Below are 27,936 nucleotides of genomic sequence, written 5' to 3' on the forward strand. Positions count from 1 at the left end.
ATTCCTCCGCCACTCCGAGGGTAAGAAGAAAAAAGTTCGACATCACTATAAAATCACCTCTAAGTGTAAACAAGAAAAGCCTCGGGTCTCTTAATAAAATAAATGCATGTAGCATAAAGGGCTATGTCATGCCTTTGCACGTTGGTTTAGTTTCAAAGGCATCAGTTTCCAGGCGCCATAGGTCCACGCTGACTGGAGCGGAAGGATATCTTTTTGTCTCTTCACTTTTAGTGACTTCAGTGAGTGACTGCTGAGCGCACGGAGCTGAGAGACTCTACCGCTGTTTCCTAACGAGGCGGACAAGTAATTGTAGAAATTTTTGAGCGATTTTCACTTAAACCGCGTCCTGAACACAGTAAAGAAGGACTTAAAAATGTTGTAGACTTCCCTGGAATGTGTGTCTCATCATTTCTTCAGCCGTAGGTTTGTTATAGTAGGACTTTGAAGAACTTACCGTCCCGGGAGACAACTCAACTTTGGGCTAGCGACCTTATGTGGATTTTAAGGAAAAAATGGAGCAGCTCCCCGGTCTCTCCTCGGGAAAATCACTGATATTTGTGGCGTGTCTCATTCACGTCTCTTTGGGTAAGTTTTGAGATCCTTGATTAGTTCATTTTTTTTCCAACTGTTAAGCTCAGGTTTTAGCTGCTTTTGCATCTGCGCAGCGCCCAGGCGCTCTCACCGCTGGACTACGTTGTTGTACATTAGTAATAGCTCTCTATCTCTAGTCTAGAAAAATATATACTTGACTTACAGAATTGGCCATTAGTGGTTATTGTGACTTTGCTTGTTCTTATGTGTACAATTTTCAGGAGACTAGAGTTTCTAATGTAGCTGCATTTTTATATTTTGTCCATTTTTGAATTTGTGAGAAACTTGTAAGTTTCATTGCGCTTTACATATTTTTTGTTACCACGTGGTCAGAATAAAGTATGTGAGGATGCATTTTGAAACTGCTGCATTGTTTTGTTTTTGCTCAGTAATATGCGTATTATGTCAGCATGTCATCCCACTGTTTCTTTCTCTGAGCTGCCCAGATGTGCGTGTGTGGGATTCACGCCTTCGTAAGTGTCACCCGTGCCATCTCTCGCTGTAATGAATTCCTAGTATTTGGTAGATATTAGTCAGTAATTGACTACACACGTCTCCTGCACGTTCGACTGCAGTTTTAGTCATGCTATAGGCCTCTGGTTTGTTTTGTTTGTTTGTTTTTTTAATTGTAGCTCACTAAACCTGCGTGCATACTGCAGTCGTGCCATATTCGTATAGTCTTTGATAGTGAATGGATGACTCGTGGACAGAAAAGTGGCACAAATGGAGAAAACACAATGCAAAGTGCTTCAGGCCAAAAGCAAGGAGAAGCCGTGGAATGTTGTTGGTGTTTGACATTCCTCTCTCACACTAAGCACACACTCACCACCGCACACCTAGTGGCTATGCTGGGCCCATAGGGACTGGTAAATCTGCTCTGAAACTATAGAATGTGTTCTGCAGGTCAACATGATATACAAAAGTCAAAACATGATATGCAAAAATAAAAACTGAGATAACTTGGCTTGGACTTGACTTGACTCGACTCCTGACATTAAATTCTCTTTACAGTGATATAAATGAATGAATACAAGAAGAATGCTCTTTTAATAGTGGCTATGTTACAGTAAAATTCCTTTCTATTTGAGTGTTTAGCCTATGCCTCAAATGACTTCTAATCTATTAAAGCGCTAAACAATCTATATCTGAATTTATATTCATGTTGTTTCAAGCTGACAGAACTGAAAACTTGCACCTCACTGCAAATTTTGCACATTTCTATTTTTCTGAATCCTAAACTTGGCACTTTTAATCATTGTGTTTTTAGGAAGTGTGGGTGCCATCTCCTCGCCACACGACTAACTGTTGTCCTCTCGGCGTGGGCCTGTGGATGGCTGCATGTATTTACTCAGTGAATACTCCACACGGCGTACTTGCATGTGCATATGCCTGGAGTCTAATACAGAGACCAGCGTTTGTGCCGCCCCTGACCCAAACTGGTGTGAAATGTGTTTTATTCGTGCCAGGCCTTGCTCTGTGTCCTAAAGACAAAGCTGTTTATTGAGCTACCCACAACACTGCATTATTTACTGACCACCAGATCTGCCCACTGCCCTGTGTGTTATAAATGTGGCTGCACCCTCCAATTTCCCTCTTTGATTTTTATATTTGCTTCGTCTACTCCCCAGCACTTGTAGATACATTTGCTGGTTCTTTAAGTGCAGGGTCACACTTGGATCAACCTTCTCCACCCTTTTGATTAGTAGTCTAAAGTTAAAAAAGCCAGACCACACCATGTGCGCCGGTCTAGAATCGGCTATGAAATAAGTTAATGCAACTTAACATTTACAGTTGTTGCATGGTAAGACTAAATGCTCCAAAGAATAATCTTGAATAAGCCATGGCAAATGACATGGAACAAATTATACAGACAATTAGACAGACTACAGAGCACTGCAGTGTAGATTTACCAGGAATCTTTAATTGATCTTTTTCATTATCGTAACCTCAATTGTCAGTCCTTTGGATAATTGCAGAAGTTTGTGTTTGGAAGTATCCTTAACAGGGCAATTGGCATAGCATTTTGCCAAAGAACGCACTTAACTTTTATCCTTAATTTTAAACAAATCAACTAACTTGATGCACAAGGAAAAGTGAGGTGCAATAGAGCTACAGTGGTGTCATATAGACGATCTGTCTGACCTATGGGTAATTCAACACTTGACTTTCCTTTCGATCTTTTCTTTTTGCTTTGTAGATATAACTTGTCTCAATACTAAATCCTTGCACATTTAATAAAACAGCACTTAAAATGAGGATGAGGCATGCTCGACATTCACTGGTACCAAAGGAGGAGGTGTTGGGGGGCTGTGAAGGTCGAAAGGATTACAAAGCGTTTTGTCTGCACTGTTGAACAGGTTAGCAAATTAACAGGGAATTACTGCTGTCCGCATTCTTTGGCCAACACAGTCCCGTAATCCTGGAGACAGGCTGGCACACAGTAATGAAGCCAGCGGCCCACAGCGGGAAGGCAAAAATGTTCTTATTGCCAATAAAACTACTAGAATCATTTTAGCAATAATTCATGTTAAAAGCACTTTCCTGAACACTCTACAATCCTAAAGCAGTAAAATACATTACAAGTAATTATACACTTGTTAACCTGTTTGACCCATTTGGTCCAAAATACAGGGAGGCCGGACAGTGACCTCTAGCACTTATTTGTCAGCATTTCTAGTAAGTGTGTGACAACCAAGACATTTAAGATGCAAATAGTTGTTTCTTGCTAACTTGTCAGCAAAACTGTATCACTACTGTTACACTTAGGAATAGTAGCAATATAATACCATGGACATAATTGGAATAACTGGCTCTGAAAGATTTCTTATTTTTGGTTTAAACATTTTGATATATTTTCATGTGGGTATGAAATAGCTGGATACTGGATGGTCAATTACAGCTTTATTTAAATAGGTATTAAATATGTTTTGGTTGTTTTATTAAGATTTAATTACAGCAACTACTTTTAATATTTTAAATTGGGTTTTCACAGTTTGTGGTTTATAGTAATGACCTGTAGAAGCCACATGCAAATTAGGCTTAAGTCACTATTGTATCGAACTCTCTCAACCTTTTCGTTATTATATTTCAGTAAGTTCTCCTTCATTCTACTTATGCATGGATTTTTTTGTAATGCTCTTTCTATGGGCTGTAACAGCCTCTTACAGTAAGTCACCACCCTTGTGTTTGAGTAAGGCAGGCCTCTCCTTATAAACCCTCCATCTACCTCCACTATCATCTGCCTGTTTGTGTGGGCCCAAAAATCTCCCCTCCGGGTGAAAGTGTTTGGTTTGAGCCCCTTCTCCTCCTCCATGCTGAGCTAAGGGTATTTCATTGCGTGTTTGTTACCATGACAACTCTTCTAAGGTTCACTGGATCAAGAGAGGGGCTTGTACGGGCAATTCCAGGAAATGGAGTCACTTCCTCACTCGGTGCGAACAACTTCCTGGCCTGTGCCGCGTGGAAGTGTGCCAGTGTGCTCGTGTGCAGGCCTTTCATAATGACTTCCTCATTTCAATCCACAGATATTAACTCAAAGCCTGTCTATTTGTCTCGTTCCCTTGTCCTCTCTCCCTCCTTTCTCTTGTTTAGTTTTTTTCATTTCACTACATGGCTGCATTTCTCCAGGGGCCTATTGTGGTGTCTGTGACAAGGCAATGGTGGGTGCAGAGGAGTACCAGGCGTAATGCCAAATGATTGCAAACAACCACAATCTTACAAATCACCTTTTGATCTATAGGCCCCAACTTTTGTGTCTTTTTCCTTCAACGCTGTAGCCGCAAGAAGGGTATTACAGAAAAAACACAACTTACAGCTGGAATTTACAGTTTTGGCACTAGTTTGCCCGGGGCTTTTTAGGCGACATTTAAACATTTTTAGTGGGTGAAAGAATTTGCCCTCAAAACACCCAATCTCGTGACGTTATCACTCGTAGTGTGACCTCACTGAGCCTTGTAGTACTTTGTAGGCTGGAAATGATGACGGAGACTAGCAACAGAATAGGGAAGTGAGAGTGAAAGCAGTTGAGGCCCTTGTACATCTAAATTTTATGCAGTATTTTATCTTCTCTAATTTTGTGTCTTTGGGCAAAATTGGGTTTTTATGTTATTTCACATTTTTATATACTTTTCCAATGTAAAAAATGTGGCTGCAAGAAAACCTATGTCCATGAATGCATCTGCCATATGACTGGTTTAAACTGGTCCAGAGTTGGAAATATCAGTGAATGCCTGGATCGAGTATTTGGGATTTTCCAAACACCAGGAGCAGCAGCAGTAGCACAGTGTAAAGTTTTCCTCTGTTACAGTGGTTCAGGGGTATCAAAACATTTTAGCTTAAGTGACACCATCCTTCACAAACTATTTGGATTTTTCTCTTCACTGTTGTTGTAGGAAAGGACAGTTGAAATAATAAATAAAAGTGTTTTTGGTGGAATTAGTCATTAGTGGCTGTGGCATGCATGCTTCATACACACGCACATTCGCACGCACACACACACACACGCACACACATGCACACACGCACACACACACACACACACACATTAGCTGTAGTGACATTGTTGACTCATTCAATCAGTGCTTATCAAGACTCCCAGGCCTGAAAAAACACCCATGAATAGAGCAAATCGATAGTGACGTGTGAGAAAAAGCAGGTAGCTTGTTGTTGATTTGACCCTTTGTGAAAACATGAGTCACTGATTTGGAAGTATGAGGAAACAGGAGAGAAGGTCTGTCCTGTGTCTGTTAAGACCATTGTGTTTGGTATAAAATGAGTGCATGGGAAGCTTGTCCATGGGAATGATGAGAAAATCCCTTTACACTCTGCTGTCTTTATTTCTTAATTTTAGTTTGAAGCAACAACAGAAATTGTCCTTTTGTGTTGCAGCATATTTAGTGTGTAGGTGGCAGCAGGCAGTTTCCCCTAACACTTAATGCCAGTGTGTTCTTGGTGGCATGTGTGAGTGTGCATGCTCTTGGTGGGATTATTCATTTCACAGTGGTTTATGTTTGACTATCCCCATGTCTAATGGACTATGTCTGTGAGCCTGTTTCCAAGATTCAGCACAGACCACCATTTTCAGTAGAGCAGAAGCTGAACCAGCCTCTTTAGCCACTGTCTTCTTCTGTTCTTGTGACACTGTGATTAATCTAGGGACAGGAAGTAACACTACTGCTGACTGAGCACACTTCCTGTAATGCCTTATGAAAAGGTTGTGTTTCTTTGAAGTCAGCTGACCTACTAAAAGTGTAGTGCAGTGCTGCATGTATTACAGGTTTATATTTTATGCATGAAACCCAAATATTCTTAGAATTATACTATATGTCATGCCATGTTGCATGAAGTGTGTGAAGACCACTTGAGGCATGTGTCTGTATCGTCTTCAACCACACAATGACGGATGTGTCTGACCAAGGATGGTCTCATTGGTGTGAAGATAGTCAGGCTTTGTTGTCTCATTCAAGGCTCACTTCTGTGGGGCTGCCCATCCGGCTGCCCTGTGACCACGACCTGCCTCTGCACAGCGGGCTGGACCGCAGCTTTATCTCAGCCTCTCTGGGATAAAGAGTTTCCTTTTGGAGCATTTGGATATGCGTGTGGGCTCTTAGCACACCTCTGCTAAAGTGATAAAATGGGCTTTTAAATTATTATTGAAATCAGTTCAAAAACACACCGCCAAATATTGTTTCCTAATATTGTTAATGTGGCCAATGATGTAAAACTGGGAACTAGTATTGCCAGTCATACTAAAAGTAAATTTACTGATACCACAATGTTATGTGATTTTCAACATTAAATACTTGTACTTTATTTTATTTTACCATGTGGTTTTAAATCTATGTAAACCCTCAGTCATACAGGTAGGTTACATAATGTGTGTACACTAGTTTATGAGGTTTTATACGCAAATGAGTATCTAGTTTTGATAATAGTTTAGTGTTGATTAATATCTGATTCTTGATTGTTTTGAACCCTGCTTGGAACAGTCACACTCATAGCATCTTTCTGCATATATTCATGTATGTACATAAATGTACACTTTCTAACCAGTCTGTTGTGTCATGCAGCTCTGCAATGTGTGGACGATAAGAAACCTTGTGTGAACAACGCGACGTGTGTGACCTTTAACAATGGAACTGGACACTGCCGGTGAGTTTGAACCTTCCACCACTAAACATGTTCAGTGGCTCTACATTCAAACCCTTCAAACACAGAGTGGTCCAAGTGAAGTAAAAACAGGCCAGAGCCCGTGTTTTTATAAACGCCCCAGCCTGTCCACGGGACCATGAAGTTTTGCTCAGGCACGAAAGGGGAATAAAGGAACACTCTGTCTGACGAGCACATCAGCTCCGCATGGGAACAATACCAAACACACACTTTTCCACCTTCTAAATGGGATTTAGAACAGCTAAGTGGTTTCCACCATTACACTGCAAAGGTCACCTCCAGAACTAGTGCATATAGAATAACTGAAACCTGCTTGTGCAAGGGTCTGTAGTTTAAACACACTTTATTACACAGGAAAGTACCACACATTAAACTGAATGAGACACAAATTATTATTTGTCAGTACTTATCCTGCTCCTTCTGTTGTAATGGCATCATTAGGAGAGATTGGCTTGTTTGATGCATATCTTTACTTTTCTGACAGTTTAGCTCAGTCTGTAATTAACTATGCTATCTTTTTAATTACCTCACCACTCCTGAGCCAAAATTTCCAAAGAAAACATCAATGCTAGTTCATGAACCTGATCATATTTCATCAGATTTGATGTGAAACACACGGCATGTCTGTTCCCAGAGCTGTTGGAATTTCAACAGTGAGGGACCGAAAGAGCAGCATTCCTTAATGAGTCTGATTGAAGGTCAAACAGAGACGGCTGCAGGTGCAAACGGGCATGTTTCTGAGCATCTGTTTGTGACTAAACCACCTGTGGATCACTGACCTGAGGGACTCTACCCTGCAAAAAAGGCAATAAGAGCAATAACATTATCAGCTTATAACGAACCAACCAATTCATTATTTATAAACCTTCAAACGCTGAAATTTTATGATTTAGTCGACCTTTACACTCTTAAAATCATGTTCAAAGTAAACAACAATCTCCTGTAAAAAATCGTTACAGAACATGTTCAAAATCCGAAAGAGCCAATATGAGCTCAGAGGCACGACCATGTTTATTAAAAAGAAAATCAGAACAAACATTATGAAATTTTGTATATCTGTTAAAGGGGTGGAGCTCTGGAACAACTGTACAGAAAACCTAAAATTGTGCACCACTTTCTTTCACTTCATAAAGAAGTTTAAATGTTAACTCTGGACAGATACATGAAATATGAGACTTAGTTTGTGCTGTAGTACTTTGTTGTTCTGTTACTGATTAGCTTGTTTCCTCCTGCTGTATTTATGAAGATGAACTGATGTCAAGATGACGCTCTGACAAAGGAATAAAGGGTAGGCATAATAAGCTTAAGCTTCAGCCTGCACCTTTTCGGTCTGTATATATTAAATAGGACTGTTTATGAATTAATGTCAAAATATACCTGTGACCGAAATAAAAAAAAAACAAAAAAAAAAAAAAACATTAATTTAAGTTCATTCATGACATAGTCAGGCCACAGCTTTAGATCATCGGGCACATTTGATAACACTGTTTAAAATCATTTCTGTGGCTGAATTCAAAGTTGACAAAAATTAGCTGCAATACTATGCAATACTTTTGAGTAAAGTAAAACAGTATTATTGGTTTATAGAATTGCCCTGCCCTGGAGACAGAGGGGAGTTGTTCCTTCTGTGTAGTCAGCTGACAGAGCACAGGCCTACTGTTAGACTGATTCAATAGTCTGACATTTTTTTTCTTTTCTCATGCAACATGTGCAAGTACGCACACACAGGATCATACACACTCTCATAGCTCCTGTCTGACTGCTCAGCACTGTGCTGCGCCTCAAAAGATTCATTGTATAAAAATCCAATTATGTGGTAGTTAGGCTCCTGAGTGTATTAAAGACAGCCGGTCGTGGATAAACAGCCTCTGTGGCCTTTTGGCACAGCAGTAATTATCGAGCCAGAGGTCAGTGTTGAAGTGGTCAAACTATTTATGTGACACATCAAAATAAAACATGAGAAGATTTAGTACGACACAGCTAGACCTACACTCTCCACACTGTGTCTGTAATAAAACTGTTTTGGCACAGAATGGGCCTATGTGCATGTTTAACAGTCTGAAACTGCCTCTAGGTCCCAAATGCAAATTTTCCCACACATTTTTCTATCTTCTGAGTGTTTCATCATTGACTGTTTAGGTTTGAAACAGGCAGGTTTGGTGAGTTTTGCTCCAGACTAACTTTTTTACTCAGAAAAATAAACATTGAGACGTTTTTATGTAGGACATGAACTCAGGTACCGCGTTGAGCATGTGAAAATGTCTGAGGCGAGAGCTGGGGAGCATGGGAGAGGTTGAGTGGCTGCCTGAAGGGCTGGGTGCAGAGTTGTCCAACCGGTGACACAGCAAGCCTCAGCTCTGAGAAAGAGGTGTGCGCACGGCCAGATTAGTGCATGTCGCTGGCTCCATGGTATGTGTAACTTACATCATTGCTACAGGCTCATCACATACGCATTGCTAAAAAGTTTTGTCGGAAAGTTTTTATTTCACTTAACATGACAATGTCCAAGGTTTAAATAATGCCTTGTGCAGCTTTTCTCAGAGTTCCTGTATCTTTTGGTTTGTGAAAGGGCAAATGAGTTCTGCCCTTTTCTTAATCCATCACTGTCACTCTTTCTGTTTTTATGACTAAGAGTTTTCATTCTGTGCTGTGGAGGCCTGCGTGTCTCTGATCTGACAGGTTGGATTTTGCTTGGGGCCAGACAGAGGAAGAGAAAGGGCCAAAAGAAAAGAGGATGTCTTCTTTTTGGGTAATTTGATGCGGAGTGCCTGAGAGCATAACTCCTTACTAATGATGAGAGAGAAGAGGAGCGGGAGGGGGGCGCTCTAATTTCCCTCATGCTACGCCTCCTTCATCAAACTGTCACTCAGCCATGGAGCCCCTGAGCTACAGGGACTGGCCCCTCAGGCATGGCTCACCTGGTCGTATATTATCCCGCTCCCACAAACTACTCAGATCAACCACTTTTGTCTACACTTCTTTATGCTTATGTGCTCTTCTGCCTGTGACAACATCTGCGGGCTTGTCTGAAGGCCATTCCGCTCTATCTCCGTCTACAGATCCCCAGACTTTTGTTAAAATGTCTTGCTTGTGCTTGTTTTATGAACCAAGTGAAGTTCACATCCTTCGTCACCTTGCACCACAAAAGAGTTATTGAAATGACAAATAAAAAATTGATAGATAAAAGATTGCAGATGACTTTCCTGTAGGTGGTGGTTCTTATGACTTAATATTACAGGCTTGCCAAACAGTGATTTTTCAGGCACTTGGCCGGACTTATCACCTTCCCACAGACACTCTCCTCTCACGCTGTGTGCTCATAGCGGAGCTGCCGTGATATGATTTTGATATGAGTTTCTTTGTGTCTTTGTTTGCTTTTGTCCTGTCTCTGTGCGATTGTGGCACCTTGAACATAAAGACAATACACTAATACTAAGAATTCAAAAGTAAGATTAGTTTGTATTGTAATTAGAAGAAGTATGAAATATAAAAGGAGGAGGATTTACTTGTGAAATATTACCAGTTACTCTACTCCATCAACAATGGTCCAGCAAACTATTGAAACTTAGAAAATGAAAGAACTCAAATATTTGCACCAACCAGAAGATCACGTGTTCATTAATATATAGGTCTGAGCTTAGGGTAATTGATACTAAAACTAATATCAAAACTACGATTGTGAACAGGTATGTGACAAAATTGACTAAATAGATAGAGCACCTATATGGTACAACTAGAGAAATGGCATTTGTTTCATGTTTAAATTTCTTAATTTTGTATGAAACATTGTTTATATTCATTGTTGTACTGAAATTGGTATGTAGTTATCAACCTTTTGCTTTAGTATCAAAGTCGAATTAGAATTTTTGTGACAGTAATCTGTTTTTTATGGTCAGTGAAGTCAAATAAGGATGGCATTCTCCAACAGCTCCGTACCCATCCATTATTAAGGATTGGCTTGTAAATGACTCGATTACTTCCATGTAATCGTTATGGTCACTTAGCATTTACAAAGAAACAGACAATGAGTCGCTGCTGGCTGGCCTCCTGAGTGACTCTTTGTAGGTGTGAGGAAGTTTTACAAAACAGTGGGGAATGTAGCAACCAGACCAAAAGCCCACAGACAGAGAGGTGACAAGTGGCCCGATGTCACACACCCAGGGCATGTGGCATCTCAATGACCTGTCTAATTTATGATAACGGTGAATGCAACACAAGGAAAACCATGGCAACCAAACGTTATGGGCTTACATTTAACCAGAAATACATTAATGTGTGTGTTTTTGTGGAAGATGTAGAGTTTGAATTTGAATACGTTTTTAACATTACAGTAAAAAGGAAAAAACAAAGGTGCCGCTCAACTTGAATTCAGCATAAGAATGTATTTTTAGATCTATATGATACTTGTAGCATCTTTGAATGTTTAAAAAATTATTTATTATTTTGATGCACCATCATGTTGACAGCATGGAAACAGATTTCTGTTATTAATATCTAATTTAGTTGGTAGTTTTAATTGCACAACCCTACTAGGCTATCTGAAGTGTAGTGAGGTCTCAATAGGTTTTTTTTTGGGTTTTTTTTGAGGTCACAGTTGTTTCCTGGATTCTTTTATTACCGTATGGTCTTATACTAATTTGATACAACTGAAAAGAATTATAAAAGAAAGTAAACTTGTAAATTGTGACCAGTATCGAGAAAATCTAAAAAGTATCTTGTTTAGTAGTGGGTATCTATTCACTCAGGTAGACCTTTCAAACAAACTCAAAGCTGAGTAAAGCCCATGTCAGGTTGATGAGAATAAAGAGTCAGTCTGAATTGAGTATAATTGCCCTTAAAAACAAAAATAACCTCTCCAATGGCATAATGACAGAGAGGCAGCCAGATGGAGCAGCGTGGAGCAGACAAAATGGGAGCTGTGTTTTCCACCACATTGGAGCATGTTTCTCTGAGTGCAGATTTTTACCACATGGCCCCGCTGCCGACTCCTCCCTGAAGTCTATGCTCCTTCACTCTCCTCTCACACTTTTCTCTCTGTCCGCCCCATTTCCTCTTCTGTTTTTGTCTTCTGTCTCGTTCTTGTGTTACGTTTTGGGGCTTTCACCAAAACCTTCCACCGCTTTATTTCCTCTTTGTCTTTTTGGTCTTTCCTCTACTTACTTAGCATACTTTACCTCCTCCCATACCTGTTGTGAACCCACATTACTATACTAGACCACACAGAATCATAGTTTCCATCGACTAAAAAACTTTAATTGAATGTTTTGGCACGTTTTATTGTTCCATTTCGTAACAGGAACACAGCAGCAAAAATAGGTATTCTTCTCTTGCCAGCTTGTCATTATAGAAAACATTTGTATTGTAAATGACATGCTCTTCTGGTATTACAAGTAAAACTGTAGCCTTTTGAAAATTCACACAGTTTCTGCTACTTATTCATATCATCTCAAGCAGCCTTCTGTAGTTTCCTTCCTTTAGAGATAATAGTAATCAATATCTAAATCTTGTCATTGTATCACAGTTCATGACCAAGTTTATTGAGGTTAACTGATGCATAGCAGTTAACTCTGCAGTTTTCATTTTGTTGTACACTGACATGCGTTTATGCATGAAATACACAATGAAAGGGTGATTTTGGTGATCTTCTCTGTTGGGGTAGTTACTTCTCATTTTGGGAGAATGTGGTGAGTTGTGGAGTAATATAAATAAAAGACAACTTCTAAGAATTACGTTTTAAAACTATGATCTGATGTTTGTAGTAAAATCATACATTGTGTTGCAAAAAGTTATAAAACCAAGAAAATAAAATCTGTTCAGTCCAAAAACATGTTCTCTTTGATAGCATGGATATAACAGTATTTCTTTTCTTCCTATGTCTACCTTATTTTTAAAGTAAAGAAGAAAAGGCATCATGTGACTTGAGTAGTTCGCCAACACACACATTGAACAGTGAACAGGCCACCTCTGCTCCAGTCTGAACTAAGTCAGATCCAGAGAGAGATCCAGAGTTTGAAATGTGAGCCCCTCTGCGCTCTCTCCCTCTCTCCCACTGTGTCTGTGATGGCCGCGGGGTGGAAGCGTGATTATGTTATTAAAAGGAGGATGAGGTGGGGGCAGGGCGAGGGCTTAACTGTGGCAGAAAGGTGGAAAATGAGCTCGATGTGGAGGAATGAGAGAGAGGCTGTGGAGACGAAAGCGGAACGTGACATTGAAAATCAAAAATGCAGCAAACTCAAATGACGCTGGCGAAAGCCCTCATGACTATAGACAGGACCGTCAGGGGTCATTGTGAGGTAGAGGAGGAGAGCACACAGGACGACTGCACTGAGAGCAGGGGTGAGATGGGCCGCTAATGTGAACCAGCTGTAGAAACCTGACACCTCCTGAGTGGGCTCGGGACGAGAGGTGGAGGAGTGAGAAAAGGAGGGAAAGAAGGCCTTCAGGAAACAGAGCAAAAGAAGGATGAAGTGAAAAAAAAACACTTGTCGAGTAAAACAAAGAGTCCCATAGATGATTTTGGCTGCTAAAAGCCTCTCTCTGCAAGTTGTTCTTGAAAGTGGAGATTAAATGTGTTCCTGCTACAGAAGTAGGCTAGTTTGTCTGTGTTTCTTCTCTGTTCTGAGAGACACCACTCCCTCACAATAATATGAATCATGCTCTGCCTTGTCTGCTGGCCCCAGGCTGTGTCACTGCAGCCTAAAGGCAAATAATGAAGTCTTTATCTGGCACCAAAACCTGAAGGACGGCCTGCTATCACTTCCTGACGCCATGGTATTTGGGTCTGTCAACAGAGGCTTGAGAGGGATTGATTTTTAAAAGGCTTTGCCATACCTCACTGTTCATTAAGGGACGTGTCTCCGTACAAAAACAGTGCAACAGTTGTAAGCTTAAGTAAAAAAAAAAAAATGCTGTTAACTATTATTGCTGTGCAAATGTGTTATTGTAGAGGGAAAAAAATTTGTGGATCCAGACATTCAGATATTTTTTAAGATTCATGTTTTAAGATAGGGGGGTAGCCTACTTATCAGTTTAGATATACTATACAGTAATAAACATACTTCATCAAAGTTTTTTTTAATTTGATAATTTGATAATAATTTAAGATTATTACTCAATGGGAAGAGGATTAATCTTACAACTGGAAGTTCTTCCAGTCGTTGACCAGGTCTGGCCACTATTGCACAATAAGTGTCTAAGAAATCTATGGTCTTCAATGTCATCTAGTTCAGTGTATTTTATTTTCTGCTATTTGGCACTGATTATATTTGTCACTTAGCAATCTTTTATATTTATACACATCTTTCTTTCCTCAAAACCAGCTCAAAGACTTTTCAGTGTTTAGTCAGACTAATGTAGTGTATGTATTTAATCACACTAATATAGGAACCATATTTCTTTGATTTTATCATAATCATTTCTTATGTCAAAGCGGATTTACAACAAAAGGCGGCAGATGTAAAATTCATTTTCTCTCCTCAAAGTCATTGTATATAAGACATAATGTAGCTGTCATGTTCCCCATAGTAGACAGTAACAGTGGAAATGTGTGAACTGTTCTGTGTGAAACTTAAACCTGACATTAGTGTGACTGGACCCTCTTTGTGCTAATGTGATGTATGTCACAGGGCACAGGGCCTTGTCAGTACTGTGAGGGAGGGGGCGGAGGAGCAGGACGGCCTCTTGTTGTGATACCACGACCAAAGCTGTGTTTGTGTTTAAACAGAGGAGGAGGGACAGTATTTATGTCTCCTAATGCTTGGACAGCTATAGACACCAGGAAAAGGGAGGGCAGAGGGAGTGAGCACATGTGGCAGAACACAATTATACAAAACCTGAAGATATTATATTGCTTTAATAATAAAACATTGCCAATATATTGTTTACAAGGTTATATCCCAAATGTTGCTTTGAAAGTATTTAAGAATATTGTGTATTGTTGTCAGAAAGTTGCAAGAGGAATTGAAAAAGAGTAAAATAATAATCATAAAAATACAAACTTGGGGTGGATTTTCCAAATAAGGGCACAAAGATAATTCTGCACTTTTGTGTTTATATTATTTATAGTCAATTAACTTATTGTACAGCATTTTAGCACATTTCCAGTGGATTGCAAAAAATTATCAATAAGATATATGATTTTTCATATCTGATTTTTTTATTTATATATACAAATAATATATTCATATTTTGAGTACAAGTTTGAAGTTGGGTTAATTGCTATATCACTATCTCTACCGCTTATTAATATCACAAAGAATGTGATACTGCTGGCCTTGCTGTTTAGTCATCGTGTGAGTATGATATGAAGTTTTAGTGTAGTGAATTGTTGGTTGAAGCTTCATCATCAGACTGTTGTTTCTCATGGAGATTAAATTATTGTGTGACAAACACCCCCAGATCCTCTGCACATAGATTAGATCAATCTGTGTAGAAGTCTACTTGGCATGATTCATAGCTCTCTGCAGCATTCCCATGCACTCGCCTAATATCTTCAAGCTGTCTCTGGGCGGAGAAGCTTCAAATAAATACAAGTTTTAAAACATCGGGTCGTCCATCATTTGCCATCGTCATTCATCCAGGCTGCGTTATGAACTTCTACCTGATCACTGAACAGGGGATTTGATATGAGCCAGATTGGGATTTGGGCCTTTGGAAGTGTCACCTGAGCCCCCTCTGGGAGCGGCCTGTGCGCACAGAGTCCCAGGACTGTGTGTCTGCCACATGCACCACACAATACACTCCTCTGCAGTTGACAGATGAGAAGAATACACAGGCAAATACAAAGGAAAGCTCCTACAGGGCACTAGCTAGCACCGCTCTATTATGGAGTTATCATAGTCAACATTATTTGGATCAAAAGTGAAATTCTCATTATTTGCACCTTTATTTATGTACTGTACCAAAATAAATACAGACTTTTAAATCATGTGTTAATAATGTTGTGCATTTCATGTTGTAAAGGCCACTGTGGATTAGGCTTTTGAATAAATGCCCATATCATTGTGAATTGTGCAACTGGTGCAATACGTTGAATACTTTAACTAACTACTAACTTGCTTGTTTGTACATCCATACAGGGGATACAGAGCTGTGATACTGAGGGAAGTGTAGAGTGAAAGTGAGCGGGACTGAGGAATAGAAAGTGGAGTTGGGAACAAATCATTTTTGAGCAGAAGAGATGGTTTCTTATGTAATGTTGATATTTTAATCTCAAATTAATCTAGTTTGCATACAGTGCAGATTAGATTCACTGACTTTGCTAAATAAAACTAAATAATGGTTTATTATTATATCAAGTATAAAGAGAAAATAGTTTTATTCTAAGATGACGTCTAAATATATGTAAGTGTCAGACATAAATGTATTTCACTAACCAAGTAACCATTGGGGCTTTCCACTGGCTGTTTTTTGGTTTCTGTGTCTTCAGTCAACAACTTCCATATGACTCTATCTCTTGTCCTTCTGCTTTTGAACTTCTCCTTTGCCATCGGTGACCCCACTTTAACCCCTCCTCAGCCACATTTACCCCAGTCCTGGTGATGGGGCAATAACTTCAGGGTCCACTATGTGTAGATTGTTTGGTTCAGACCACATTTTAAACTCTGTAGTCGTCTTGCAGTAAGCAGTGCATTTTTATTGTGGGGTGTCTTTTGGCAAGAACGTGTAATGATATTATAAGATAAATAAGACGACTACAAACATTTGAAACATAATTAGTTCAGCATTTCATATTGAAATTTTGTCTTTCTAATGTTCCTGGAAACGTTTTAAAATGTGCAATGAGAACAGAAACCAAAAATAATTAACTTACTAATCTAACCGCAAAGGCAAAAGTTCCCAAATAGAGAATCACCCAGCCAAAAACAGTGCCTCTTATAATACTCCCAACAGTAACCACTACAGTCTATCCCCCAAACAAATTCCCTGTTTTTCCATCGTTCGTTAATATGGAAGGTACAATGGAACAGCTATGGCTAAACTGTGAGAAAAGATTGAACAATGCATGTTTCATACAATAATTTGATTCATGTGGATGTTTGATGTGCTTTGGGATCCTCTTCAAATGTTTCTCTCTACTGTCACTGCGCTCTGATGTGGTACTATATTATGTGAGCTGGATCGAAACTCACTCTTTGTTGTGGATATTTGTCTTTCTTAACACAAACGCTAATGACTTTTTGTTTATCTGGTCTTTCAACTTCCCCACATGTATTTCTGCATTATTTTTGACAGTGCTTTTTCAATGTGTGTGTTCAGGTGTGCTCCGGGCTTTTTGGGAGAATACTGTCAATACAAGGACCCCTGCCAGCCTGTTTACTGTATTAATGGAGGTAAATGTATTGTATCGCTATCTGGGGGTGTACCTGTCCCAGGAAACCCCACCTGCACCTGCCCCATCGGATACACAGGCGCACACTGTCAGATGCCCCAAAACTCCTCGTGCTACCCCAACAACCCCTGCATCAACAATGGGAAGTGTGAGCTGGTAACATCTCTGGACAAGTTCAAGTGTCGCTGTCCAAGAGGATGGACAGGTGAGAAAATATGTGGGGAACTGGGCTGCATAATTAGTCACAAGCAAATTATTTAGATAGATGATAGAATGTCCTCGGGAGACAACAAAACGACTGTTGTTAAGACTTCCATTAAAGGTGCTCTGTGTAACTTTTCTGGCGGATATTCGGCCACCTGCTTGTCTCCATGGAGATGTTATTGCCTTGTCTGAAATGTCACAGTATGACATTAAACGTGTCCCTCTTGTATTTACTCAATAACATGGGTTTTTAGTGACCTCTAAACTTGCATTCTTAGTATGAATGGGCTCACCTCTCCATAGATGTGACATATAACATGGCCTTGTTATGTTACCTGCTGTCTCCTTTGAGATAAATAAGTGTAATACCATACTGTGGAACATTCCAGGTAACATATCTATGGAGAGAAGCAGATGACTGATTCTCCACCAGAAAAGTTACACAGTGCACCTTTAACATGACTATATTGTTTTAAATGTTCATAATTTATTCTTCTGGAAACCTTATAATAGTAAAAAAAAATCCCCATATTATGAAGTCCTCATGCATACACTTACACATGGCAATATTACATATATGTGTATATGTATATATATGTTACATTAATGCTAATATTGTCTTCTTTACTGCATAGGGCCCCGATGTGAATACGAGGACAGCTGTCTCTCCAGTCCCTGTGCTAATGGGGGCGTGTGCACAGCTCAGTCCAGTCAGAACTACAAGTGCTCTTGTCCTTCAGGATACACAGGTCCCCGATGCCTCAATGACACGGACGAATGTGCAGCCACACCCTCCATCTGCCAAAACGAAGGCTTGTGCAGCAACACTCCCGGCTCCTACAAGTGAGTCTCGAAGTAGAAATGAAGTGAGATTAAAAATGTTCACATCTAAATATGATCCAGTTGATGGCACGCATCTCTCAAAAGCGTCTAATGTATATGTGAAGACCAGCTAGTAAACTACTATCCTTGATTTTAAATATTTATGCTTGAATATTTAAATACTGAACTTTTAAACTGCGTGTGTGTGTGTGTTATCGAGAATGTTATGTCTGTCCAGAGTTTTCTTGGCTAACATTCTGTCATGAATTACCCAAAAATGTGACTTGCAACATTGCTTTTTTTGCTCAGTTGTAATTTTGTTTTTAAAACCATGGTAACTGATTAAAACATGCTGCAGGTGTAACTGTGCACCTGGATTCACGGGGCGACACTGTGAGAGCTCCTATGTGCCCTGTTCCCCTTCGCCATGTCTCAATGGAGGCACCTGCCAAAGCTCAGAGTTCAGCTACTCCTGCCACTGCCTGCCTGGTATGACCTTACAACTTTAAAAACACATTTAAAAACACCTTAAAACAGTTCAACCTGTGAATGCGCATTTAGGATCCTTGAATGTCCATTAGCTTCCATGTTGTTTGTAAGTGGATTAGAAGATGGTACATGGTCAGTTTCACCAATGTCACCAACTTAAGTTTGTTAAAACATACACTTTATATGCTTATCTATTACATTTTCAAGCCTAGTAAAATTAAAAATCATCTAGCTCACTTTGGCCCCTGTACACCTTCCTAAACTACTCATACCTGCCATACTCTGAAACAGTGCTTTGGATTTGTTCCTATTTTTATATGAAGGTGTCACCAAAATTGTTCTGACTTTTGAAACGGTTACAATGTGTTTAAGGTGCAAACAGTCTGATCTTGAGGGGGTGTTTCCGTGTACACAGACAAAGAGCATGCTATAACTCTGCTACTTGTAAAGTGAGGGCAGACACAACAGAGTGTAAATGAATGCTGTTTATACAACACCAGGACATGTCATAATCCCTACACAACTTAAAGGATATCCATGTGCCCAAAAACAAATATATAGTGAATCAAAAACTTTACAACTTTACAGCATTACAACACTTTGGAGCTCAGTCTACAAAAGTTAGATATCAAATAGGGTTACTCAATTTGAAATCACTATTTTTTGGGTCACTACTGTATTAATCTTACATCTGCATCTGTATTAATCTTGTACAAATCTTACCTTTAATTTTGTTCCCTCTTTTATGTTTTATGTTGAAGTAAAAGCATATTAATGAATAAATACTGACTTTTATGCATGATTGTGTTGACAGGGTTTAATGGCACAAACTGTGAGAACAACATAGACGACTGCCCGGGACACCAGTGTGCCAATGGAGGGACCTGTATGGATGGAGTCAACACTTACAACTGTCAATGTCCGCCAGAGTGGACCGGTAATTCATATTCATTCATCAGAATTCTGTCTGTATTGTATCTGCATTGTTATATATTCAAGTCAAACAATAACCAAAATAAACTTTTAAGTGTTTTAATGATTGATGACTACATAACAAGATATGTAGTACAACAAGTTATGGAAAGTAACTTATTGTTATGTTGATTAAATGCTAACCCAGGTAATCCTCTTAGCCCTACCTAAGGCGTAAGAGGTGACACTATGGAGCAGCGACCGCCCACATTGCAGTTCATTCATTTTTCTCATAGACTTTCCAAAAGAAAATTAGTATTAGAAGTTTGAAAGCTTGCTCAAGGTTAATCAACTACATGGTAACTAATGACCACAAGACCTATAATTTGATTTTAAATCTGTTTCTGAAACATTATAAACCGCAATAGAAGATTAAAAAGATTTTACAGAATCTTGCATTTTAAACTGCCTTTTTGGATATTAGTTAGCATGTCGGGTCTATGGGAAAAATGAATTGTAATTTTACTTTTGGAACCTGTGCAGGCTGTCACTGTTGAGCTCCATTAGGATTGTCAAAAATCAATACCCAGAGACTAATCAATACTAAAACTATTGTAAAAGATGCTAATTTGAAGTATTGAAGTATTATAAATTGGATAAAACTGTAATATTCCTGAATAGTTGTAGAATAATCTTGATCAACATCAGGCTAGTTTTGAATAGAAAATTACATCATTTTGTCTAAAGAAAGATCTAGTAATATCATTGTGGTATCTGTGGACTCTATTATTAATTTGTACATTGTTTAAACTTGAAGGTCAGCATTGTACTGAAGATGTTGATGAGTGTCGACTACAGCCCAACACATGCCAAAATGGAGGAACATGCAGTAACTTACCAGGCAGTTACGTGTGTGTCTGTGTTAATGGTTGGATGGGTCCTGACTGCTCTGAAAACATTGACGACTGTGCAACAGCAGCGTGCTCCCAGGGCTCCACATGTATCGACCGCGTAGCCTCCTTCATCTGTCTCTGCCCGCATGGAAAGACTGGTATGCCATACATGCACCACCCTCCAACAATATTTCATTACGGTCATTGTATTGTTGGGCAAGACACTTTACCCACCTTACCTGTGTATGAATTTGATGTGTGTGTGTGTGTGTGTGCGTGTGTGTGTGTGTGTAGTCCTACAGTATGTTTAATTGACCATAAACTGTTTACCCAAAAGAAATATATTCTGATTTAGTAAGACTACAGTAGTTTTGTTAAAAGGTTTGGTTTAATTAATGTCCTTGCTCTTCTTAGGTTTGTTGTGCCATAGAGATGATGCTTGTATTAGTAACCCGTGTAGAGAAGGCTCCCATTGTGACACCAACCCAATCAGTGGCAAATTTAATTGCAACTGTCCGATAGGGTACATGGGCAGCACCTGTAACATAGACAGAGATGAATGCAGTATTGGTAAGTGCTTATACTACCTTCCTCTGAAATTGTGTTTTATCTTGGGTGAAATATTTATATCTTGTCTCCTTTTCTTGCAGGTGCTAACCCATGTGAGCACGGGGGTCAGTGTGTCAATACTGACGGGTCCTTCACCTGTAACTGTGTGCGTGGCTATGCTGGACCTCGCTGTGAGCAAGATGTCAATGAATGTGCTTCAAACCCATGTCAGAATGATGGCACCTGTTTGGACCGCATTGGAGAGTATACATGCATCTGCATGCCTGGTAAATTTTTAATAATTTAGAATTTGATGTCAAACCACTGAGGACATGCTAAATTATATGTATTTTTTTTGTTTCACTCTAGGATTTGAAGGGACTCACTGTGAAATTGAAATGAACGAGTGTCTAAGCTCTCCTTGTTTGAACCAGGGTAAATGTTTGGATCAGGTCAGTCGTTTTGTCTGCGAGTGCCCAGCAGGTTAGTAAAATTGAGTTACTGAATAATGTAAAGCTGTTAATTTTGTCTTTAATGTTTTCCCTTTTCTTCTGCAGGTTTTAGCGGTGAAATGTGCCAAATAGACATCGATGAATGCTCCAGCACACCCTGTTTAAATGGGGCTAAATGCATTGACCGGCCAAATGGATATGACTGTGAATGTGCTGAAGGTACCACCAAATGCTTAAATGGCCCATAGAACACTATTTTCTGTTCTATGTTATAATGTTGTTTCCTCATGAAAAATATTCCCTCAATCGTGTTTTGTTTCATTCATACACAAATCCTAAAAATCTCTCAAAAGAAAACATCTTGTGATGTTATGTGTTAATACAGGAAGTGCTCCACTGTATTTTTAAACTGCATACACTTTAACTAGAATCCTTTGGATAATTTCAGCCTTGGAATTTCCAATCTCTACTGAACTAATAGTAAAAGGTTCCTGAAAGCTACTGCCTCATGACATCACAAGGTGAAACAGAGCATTTTGAGCTTTGGAGATACAGATAAACTTAAACTTGTATAGAAAAAACTAAACACAACTCCAGGTACGGTTGATGGGCTTTGATGAGGTAACAGCATTTGAACATGGCTATAATCCATTTTGTTTAATATACATATGACCTTTAAATGTTTTGCACCACTTTTGATGTGTATCGCTAAAGTACATGATTTTTCTTGTGTAGGCTTTACGGGTGTGCTCTGTGAGGAGAACATTAATGAGTGCGTGCCCGAGCCTTGCCATCATGGTGAGTGTAAGGACGGCATCGCCACCTACACCTGTGAGTGCAATCCAGGATACACCGGCTCCATTTGCAACATCCAGGTGCAGGAGTGCCATAGTAACCCCTGTCAGAACCGAGGCCGCTGTATTGATCTGGTCAATGCTTACCAGTGCAATTGTCCACCAGGCACCAGAGGTAAAACTCACAAATCTAAGCACATTTGGTTAATCATTTTCTCTATATGTCAAGAATTCATTACTGATTCTAATTCAAGCCTATATTCAAATCATAGCCAGAACTGTTAAGGAAATGTTAAGGTACACTAAGAGAAAGTTTGTCCTCTGCATCCTTCAGTGTGACCATGCCTTGTAGTATATAAAATGTGCAGCCAAAACATACTACTGTATAAATATTTCTCACTGCAAAGACTGCTGAACCATGTTGCTCGATGGATCTGCGTGCTGTACCAGCTTGACCCCTGGTACATGAATCTCTGCCCCACTCACAAAAAGCTTAAATTGTCACGTCCTGTTTTTTGGTTCATACCTTCAGTTCTGCTTTTCTGGAGTTTCGTGTTCCTTTTTATTATTGTTCCGACTGATTCAATTCCTTTTTCACCTCATAAAAATGTCTGCATGTAGTCTTACAACACTCATTAAGTCACTTTGGTTTGTATGAGCTACTTTTATGGAGTATAGCTCCCCCTGGTGGCAAGTAATACTACATACAGTTAGGATAACTAAAAGCAATACACAATGACAACATAAATTTTGTTAAATTATGTGTAAATATATGTTGTCTTTAATTTCTCAGGTGTGAACTGTGAGTATAATGATGATGATTGTGCTAGTAATCCTTGTGAAAATGGAGTGTGCATTGATGGCATCAACGAGTACACATGTGTCTGCACTCCGGGATACACAGGTATAATTTTTACACTCAATTAAATAAAGGATTTAAGTTCTTTGTTGTTGCAATGCTGTAACTATTACACTTTATCATCAATGTTGAAACCATATAGGAGCAAAGTGCAATGTGGAGATTAATGAGTGTTCCTCAAACCCGTGTATGAGTGGCGGTACTTGTGTGGACAAAGTAAATAGTTTCCAGTGCCAGTGTCCTCCGGGCACCCACGGTCCTCTGTGTCTCTCTGGGATGGACCACTGCGCTCACCGGCCCTGTCTTCATGGAGAGTGCATTGAACAACAGCATGGGTAAGCATTTAAACACGTCATCTTGTATTGTAATTCTTGGAGCTACAAGCTGATATGTAAATATGCATTATTATTCTTTGTATAGATACCACTGTGAGTGTGAGCCTGGTTGGACAGGAGAGCATTGTGAATCAGAGAGAGATGAGTGCCAAAGTCATCCATGCCAGAATGGTGGCAGCTGTGTGGACCATCACAATGGATATACCTGTCAATGCAAAGCCGGCTACAGAGGTAAACATTGAAATGTACTACTGTATTGTTTTGTTCATAATATGAACGTAATTAACACTGTTCTCAAATAACCTGGCCTGTCTCCTCCTACAGGTATGAATTGTGAGATTGATATAAATGAATGTGCCTCCTGGCCATGTCAGAATCGCGGCATCTGCGTTGATGGAGTCAACAGTTACACTTGCCGTTGCAGTCCACCTTACACAGGTTTATATTGAACTGGATAGTGACCATGTAATTTAGTATGCGGTTTATCTAATTATGTAACATGTTCTCAAAGGTAAACACTGTTCAGAGGAGCTTGCTCCCTGTGCCTCTCGTCCTTGTGAAAAAGGCGGAGTTTGTCGTCCAACTCCAGACTACACATCTTATACCTGCCAATGTCCAGTCGGATGGCAAGGTATGTGTTTTTATAAATGAAGTAATCTGATACATATTGATCTAATGTAGGATAAGAGGCCTTATTAACAGCTTATTTGTGAATTCTTGTAGGTCCACGCTGTAGTGAAGATGTTGATGAATGCAAAAAGAATCCTTGCAAAAACAATGGGAATTGCATTAACAGTCCTGGCAGCTACTTGTGCAAATGTCAACCAGGCTATAGTGGACACAACTGTCAGACAGATATAGATGATTGCTCTCCCAGTAAGTTTCTCTTTTTATATTATTTGAATCAATATTATCTATTCATAAAGTATATCACGCTACTGATTACACGTATTTTTGATTTGTCAAATTACTTCTTTTGTAGACCCATGCCTAAATGGAGGATCATGTGTGGACATAGTGGGAGGGTTCACCTGTGATTGCCGTCCAGGATTTAAAGGGTCCCGTTGTGAGACTGAAGTTGATGAATGCGCCTCACACCCTTGCAAGAATGGGGCCAGCTGCAGAGACTATGTTAACAGCTTTGTGTGCGAGTGTCGTCCAGGATTTGATGGGATTCTATGCGAACGTAACATTCTTGAATGCACAGAAAGGTGGGACACTTATTTAAGAAACACTCTGTGCCCGTGTTTTTTAGTTTTTTGAATTAACACATTTCTTGCTGATCTTGTTTTCTAGTTTGTGCTTGAACAATGGAACATGCATCGATGATATAAATACCTTTTCATGCCGCTGCCGTCCTGGTTTTTATGGCACTTTCTGTGAATATGAGCACAATGAGTGTGACTCTCAGCCCTGTAAGAATGGAGGGACTTGTACTGATGGTCTGGGCACCTATCGCTGCACCTGCCCTGCGGGATACAATGGACCCAACTGTCAGGTACAGGTGTCATTTTGTACACCTACCTACCTACCTAGTTGTGGTTGAAGTAATATTTATAATATATCTTGTTTTGTGTGCAGAATCTTGTAAACCTGTGCACCCACGTTCACTGTAACAATGGAGGGTCCTGCTCTCAGACAACCACCACCTGGACCTGCCACTGTACAATGGGATGGACTGGCCTTTACTGTGATGTTCCTAATATGTCATGTGAAGACTATGCTGCCATAAAAGGTAAAACAATGGAACATTAATATGCCTTTATTATGTTTGTGTTGAGTGCATTTAATTGTGAGAGGCTACCAAAAAATACTTGAATGTTTGCGTTCTTTCATAGATCCGAAAATGAAGGTGGAGGATGTATGCAAGAACGGTGGGCTTTGCATAAATGTTGGAAAGTCCCATCAGTGCCAATGCCAAACTGGATACACGGGTAGTTATTGTACAGATGTGGTCGATGAATGTAAGTCAAATCCCTGTCGCAACGGAGCTACATGTGTCAACTATCTGGGCACATATGAATGTAAAGTAAGTATTTGTGACTTTTTCTGGAGGACTTTTTTTCTCTCAGCAGAAATAAAATATTTAATATGTTTGTATTGCTTTTTATTAGTGTAAACCAGGCTTTCAGGGAGTCAACTGTGAATATGATGTGGATGAGTGTCACTCAAAGCCCTGCCTCAATGGTGGAACCTGTATCAATCTCATTAACCACTTCACCTGTGCATGTCCGCCAGGAACTCATGGTAACTATAATACTGCTAAGAATATTTTAAATGCATTACCTTTGGTAAGACTGTCTCTCATTCATCTGCTCGTGATCTGTAGGGGTACAGTGTGAGGTAAACGAGGACGACTGCGCTCCCAAATCAGGCTCCTCTGAGCCGCGCTGTCTGAACGGGGGGCAGTGTGTAGATGGGATCGGCCGATACACCTGCACCTGTCCTCCGGGGTTTGTGGGTGAACACTGTGAGGGAGATCTCAATGAGTGTTTGTCTGAGCCCTGTCATGCTCCTGGCAGCCTGGACTGTGTGCAGCTGGACAACGACTATAAGTGCCGCTGTCGCCTAGGTTACACAGGTACACTGGTTTGTGTGTTTAACATGGATGGTTGTAGTAACAACAGCTTTTACGGTAACTGTGTTGTATGCTTTATTTCCAGGGCGACACTGTGAGTCTATGGTAGATCTGTGTTTGTCCAAGCCCTGCCATAACAGTGGCACTTGCTTTATGAACATGAGCTCAGTCCATGGTTATATCTGCTCCTGTGCCCCTGTAAGTCTGCTGTAACTTCTATCATCTCTAGACCTCTCCTTCTGCTTTTCAATCTGTTTAGTCAGCCACTGCTCTTTACACTAAACACTTCAAAATATTTTTCTTATTCTCACATTTGCTTCAGAGGGATTAAACAGGTATGCTATGCATGCAGCCCTAGGGAAAATTAGATACTCAGAATAGTTACTGTTGTGTGGTAAGTTTTATTTAATGGTGGTATTTGTCTATGTAGGGTTTCACTGGATATAACTGTGGTGAACTAGTAGGATGTGCCAAACTACGATGCCTGAATGGTGGGCACTGTGTGGATCAGCCATCGGGTCATCTGTTCTGCCAGTGCCAGTCCGTCTTCAGTGGTCCACACTGTGAAAAGTGTGGATGCAAAAATGGAGGAACATGCGCCAAAGACCCTTCAAACCCATATCAGCACATCTGCGTCTGTCCCCTACACTTCTCTGGCCGATTTTGCCAAGTGTCATCACCACCCAAACGCATGTGCCCATACCCCCAGTGTGAGAACCAGACAGAGGATAAAGTATGTGATGATCAGTGCAACAACTACGAGTGTGAGTGGGATGGTGGAGACTGCTCTCTCAACTGGAAACAGCCCTGGATTAACTGTACCGCCAGTGTCCCCTGTTGGGACTTGTTCAAGAATGGACGCTGTGATAAGGAGTGTGACAACCCTGGGTGTCTCTTTGACAGCTTTGAATGTCGAGGGGATGTCCCAGAGCCTTGCAAGTAAGTCTTTATCTTAGTTTGCTTTACTTAAATACGTAATTTATATACAGATTGCAATTTTATTCTGTGTTTTCAGATATGACAAGTACTGTGCAGATCACTATGATAATGGATACTGTGACCAAAGCTGCTACACTGAGGCGTGTGGCTGGGACGGCCTCGACTGTTCAAAGGATTCTACACCCAAATTACTGGATGGTGTTCTGATTATTGTCGTGCGACTGCAGCCTGAGGAGCTGCTTGGAGACTTGAGAGGCTTCTTGCGTTCTCTTGGGGCATTGCTGCATACAAATGTAAAAGTAAAGTTGGATGAAAATAATAAACCAATGGTCTATCCTTTCTATGGGCAAGAGGCGGGTTGGCACCTGCTTAAGCGCAGAAGCAAGCGTGAACTAGACAGAGAAGTGATTGGGTAATATATCAATAATGCTTTTAGGTCTTGTATTCAAACATTGTATTCACCATGAAAAAAAAAACATTCATTGTTTTTTTATTTTTTCTCACAGCTGTCAAGTGTATCTGGAAATAGATAACAGAGAATGCTTCCAGAGATCCCCGACTTGTTTCTTAAATATAAATGAAGCTGCATCCTTCATTGCTGCTGCTCACATAAAGGCAGATCTTCCATATCCTCTAGTGTCCATAGGCAGTAAGTTCACATTGAGTTGACTTTACTGAGATTATAACTTGTACTTGTTGTTCTACTATTATACACCATGTTACTGTAGTAAGTAAAGTAAAAAAGAATCTGTCTCCTAGGTGATCCAACTGTTGTGCCAAAACCAGAGTACTTGATGTACGTAATTGGAGTAGCAGTGGTAATTATTCTGCTCATCCTTGTCTTGGGAATGCTAGCAGCCAAAAGGAGACATAAACAGGGTATCTTGTGGCTGCCTGATGGCTTTTTGCCTTCTAAAAATGACAAGAGGAAAGAACCTGTTGGGCAGGATGACTTTGATCTGAAGTAAGTTAATCAGTTTTGTACATGCTGATTGCAATTAAATGAAAACAAAAAACACTA

The 27,936-nt window shown here is 39.9% G+C and overlaps 1 protein-coding gene across 1 annotated transcript in view; it reads left to right on the forward strand.

Moving 5' to 3' along the window:
- The first annotated feature begins 224 nt into the window (after positions 1 to 224).
- The window catches only part of notch2 (notch receptor 2), a 32,068-nt gene continuing 4,356 nt past the window's right edge, over positions 225 to 27,936 (forward strand). Inside the window, 29 exon segments of the mRNA XM_020940126.2 lie at positions 225 to 585; positions 6,660 to 6,741; positions 17,017 to 17,294; positions 17,929 to 18,136; positions 18,474 to 18,604; positions 19,419 to 19,541; positions 20,334 to 20,567; positions 20,824 to 20,979; positions 21,060 to 21,245; positions 21,328 to 21,441; positions 21,516 to 21,629; positions 22,146 to 22,379; positions 22,998 to 23,108; positions 23,206 to 23,398; positions 23,484 to 23,629; positions 23,723 to 23,836; positions 23,910 to 24,029; positions 24,122 to 24,274; positions 24,381 to 24,609; positions 24,695 to 24,896; positions 24,980 to 25,133; positions 25,237 to 25,427; positions 25,513 to 25,645; positions 25,728 to 25,979; positions 26,062 to 26,174; positions 26,407 to 26,915; positions 26,992 to 27,327; positions 27,422 to 27,564; positions 27,675 to 27,879. Coding sequence (XP_020795785.2) covers positions 513 to 585; positions 6,660 to 6,741; positions 17,017 to 17,294; positions 17,929 to 18,136; positions 18,474 to 18,604; positions 19,419 to 19,541; positions 20,334 to 20,567; positions 20,824 to 20,979; positions 21,060 to 21,245; positions 21,328 to 21,441; positions 21,516 to 21,629; positions 22,146 to 22,379; positions 22,998 to 23,108; positions 23,206 to 23,398; positions 23,484 to 23,629; positions 23,723 to 23,836; positions 23,910 to 24,029; positions 24,122 to 24,274; positions 24,381 to 24,609; positions 24,695 to 24,896; positions 24,980 to 25,133; positions 25,237 to 25,427; positions 25,513 to 25,645; positions 25,728 to 25,979; positions 26,062 to 26,174; positions 26,407 to 26,915; positions 26,992 to 27,327; positions 27,422 to 27,564; positions 27,675 to 27,879 — 5,237 coding nt within the window. The 5' untranslated portion in view covers positions 225 to 512.

Source organism: Boleophthalmus pectinirostris, unplaced genomic scaffold, assembly GCF_026225935.1.
Source record: "Boleophthalmus pectinirostris isolate CB_2022bp ecotype Guang Dong unplaced genomic scaffold, ASM2622593v1 HiC_scaffold_7, whole genome shotgun sequence".
NCBI lineage: Eukaryota > Metazoa > Chordata > Actinopteri > Gobiiformes > Gobiidae > Boleophthalmus > Boleophthalmus pectinirostris.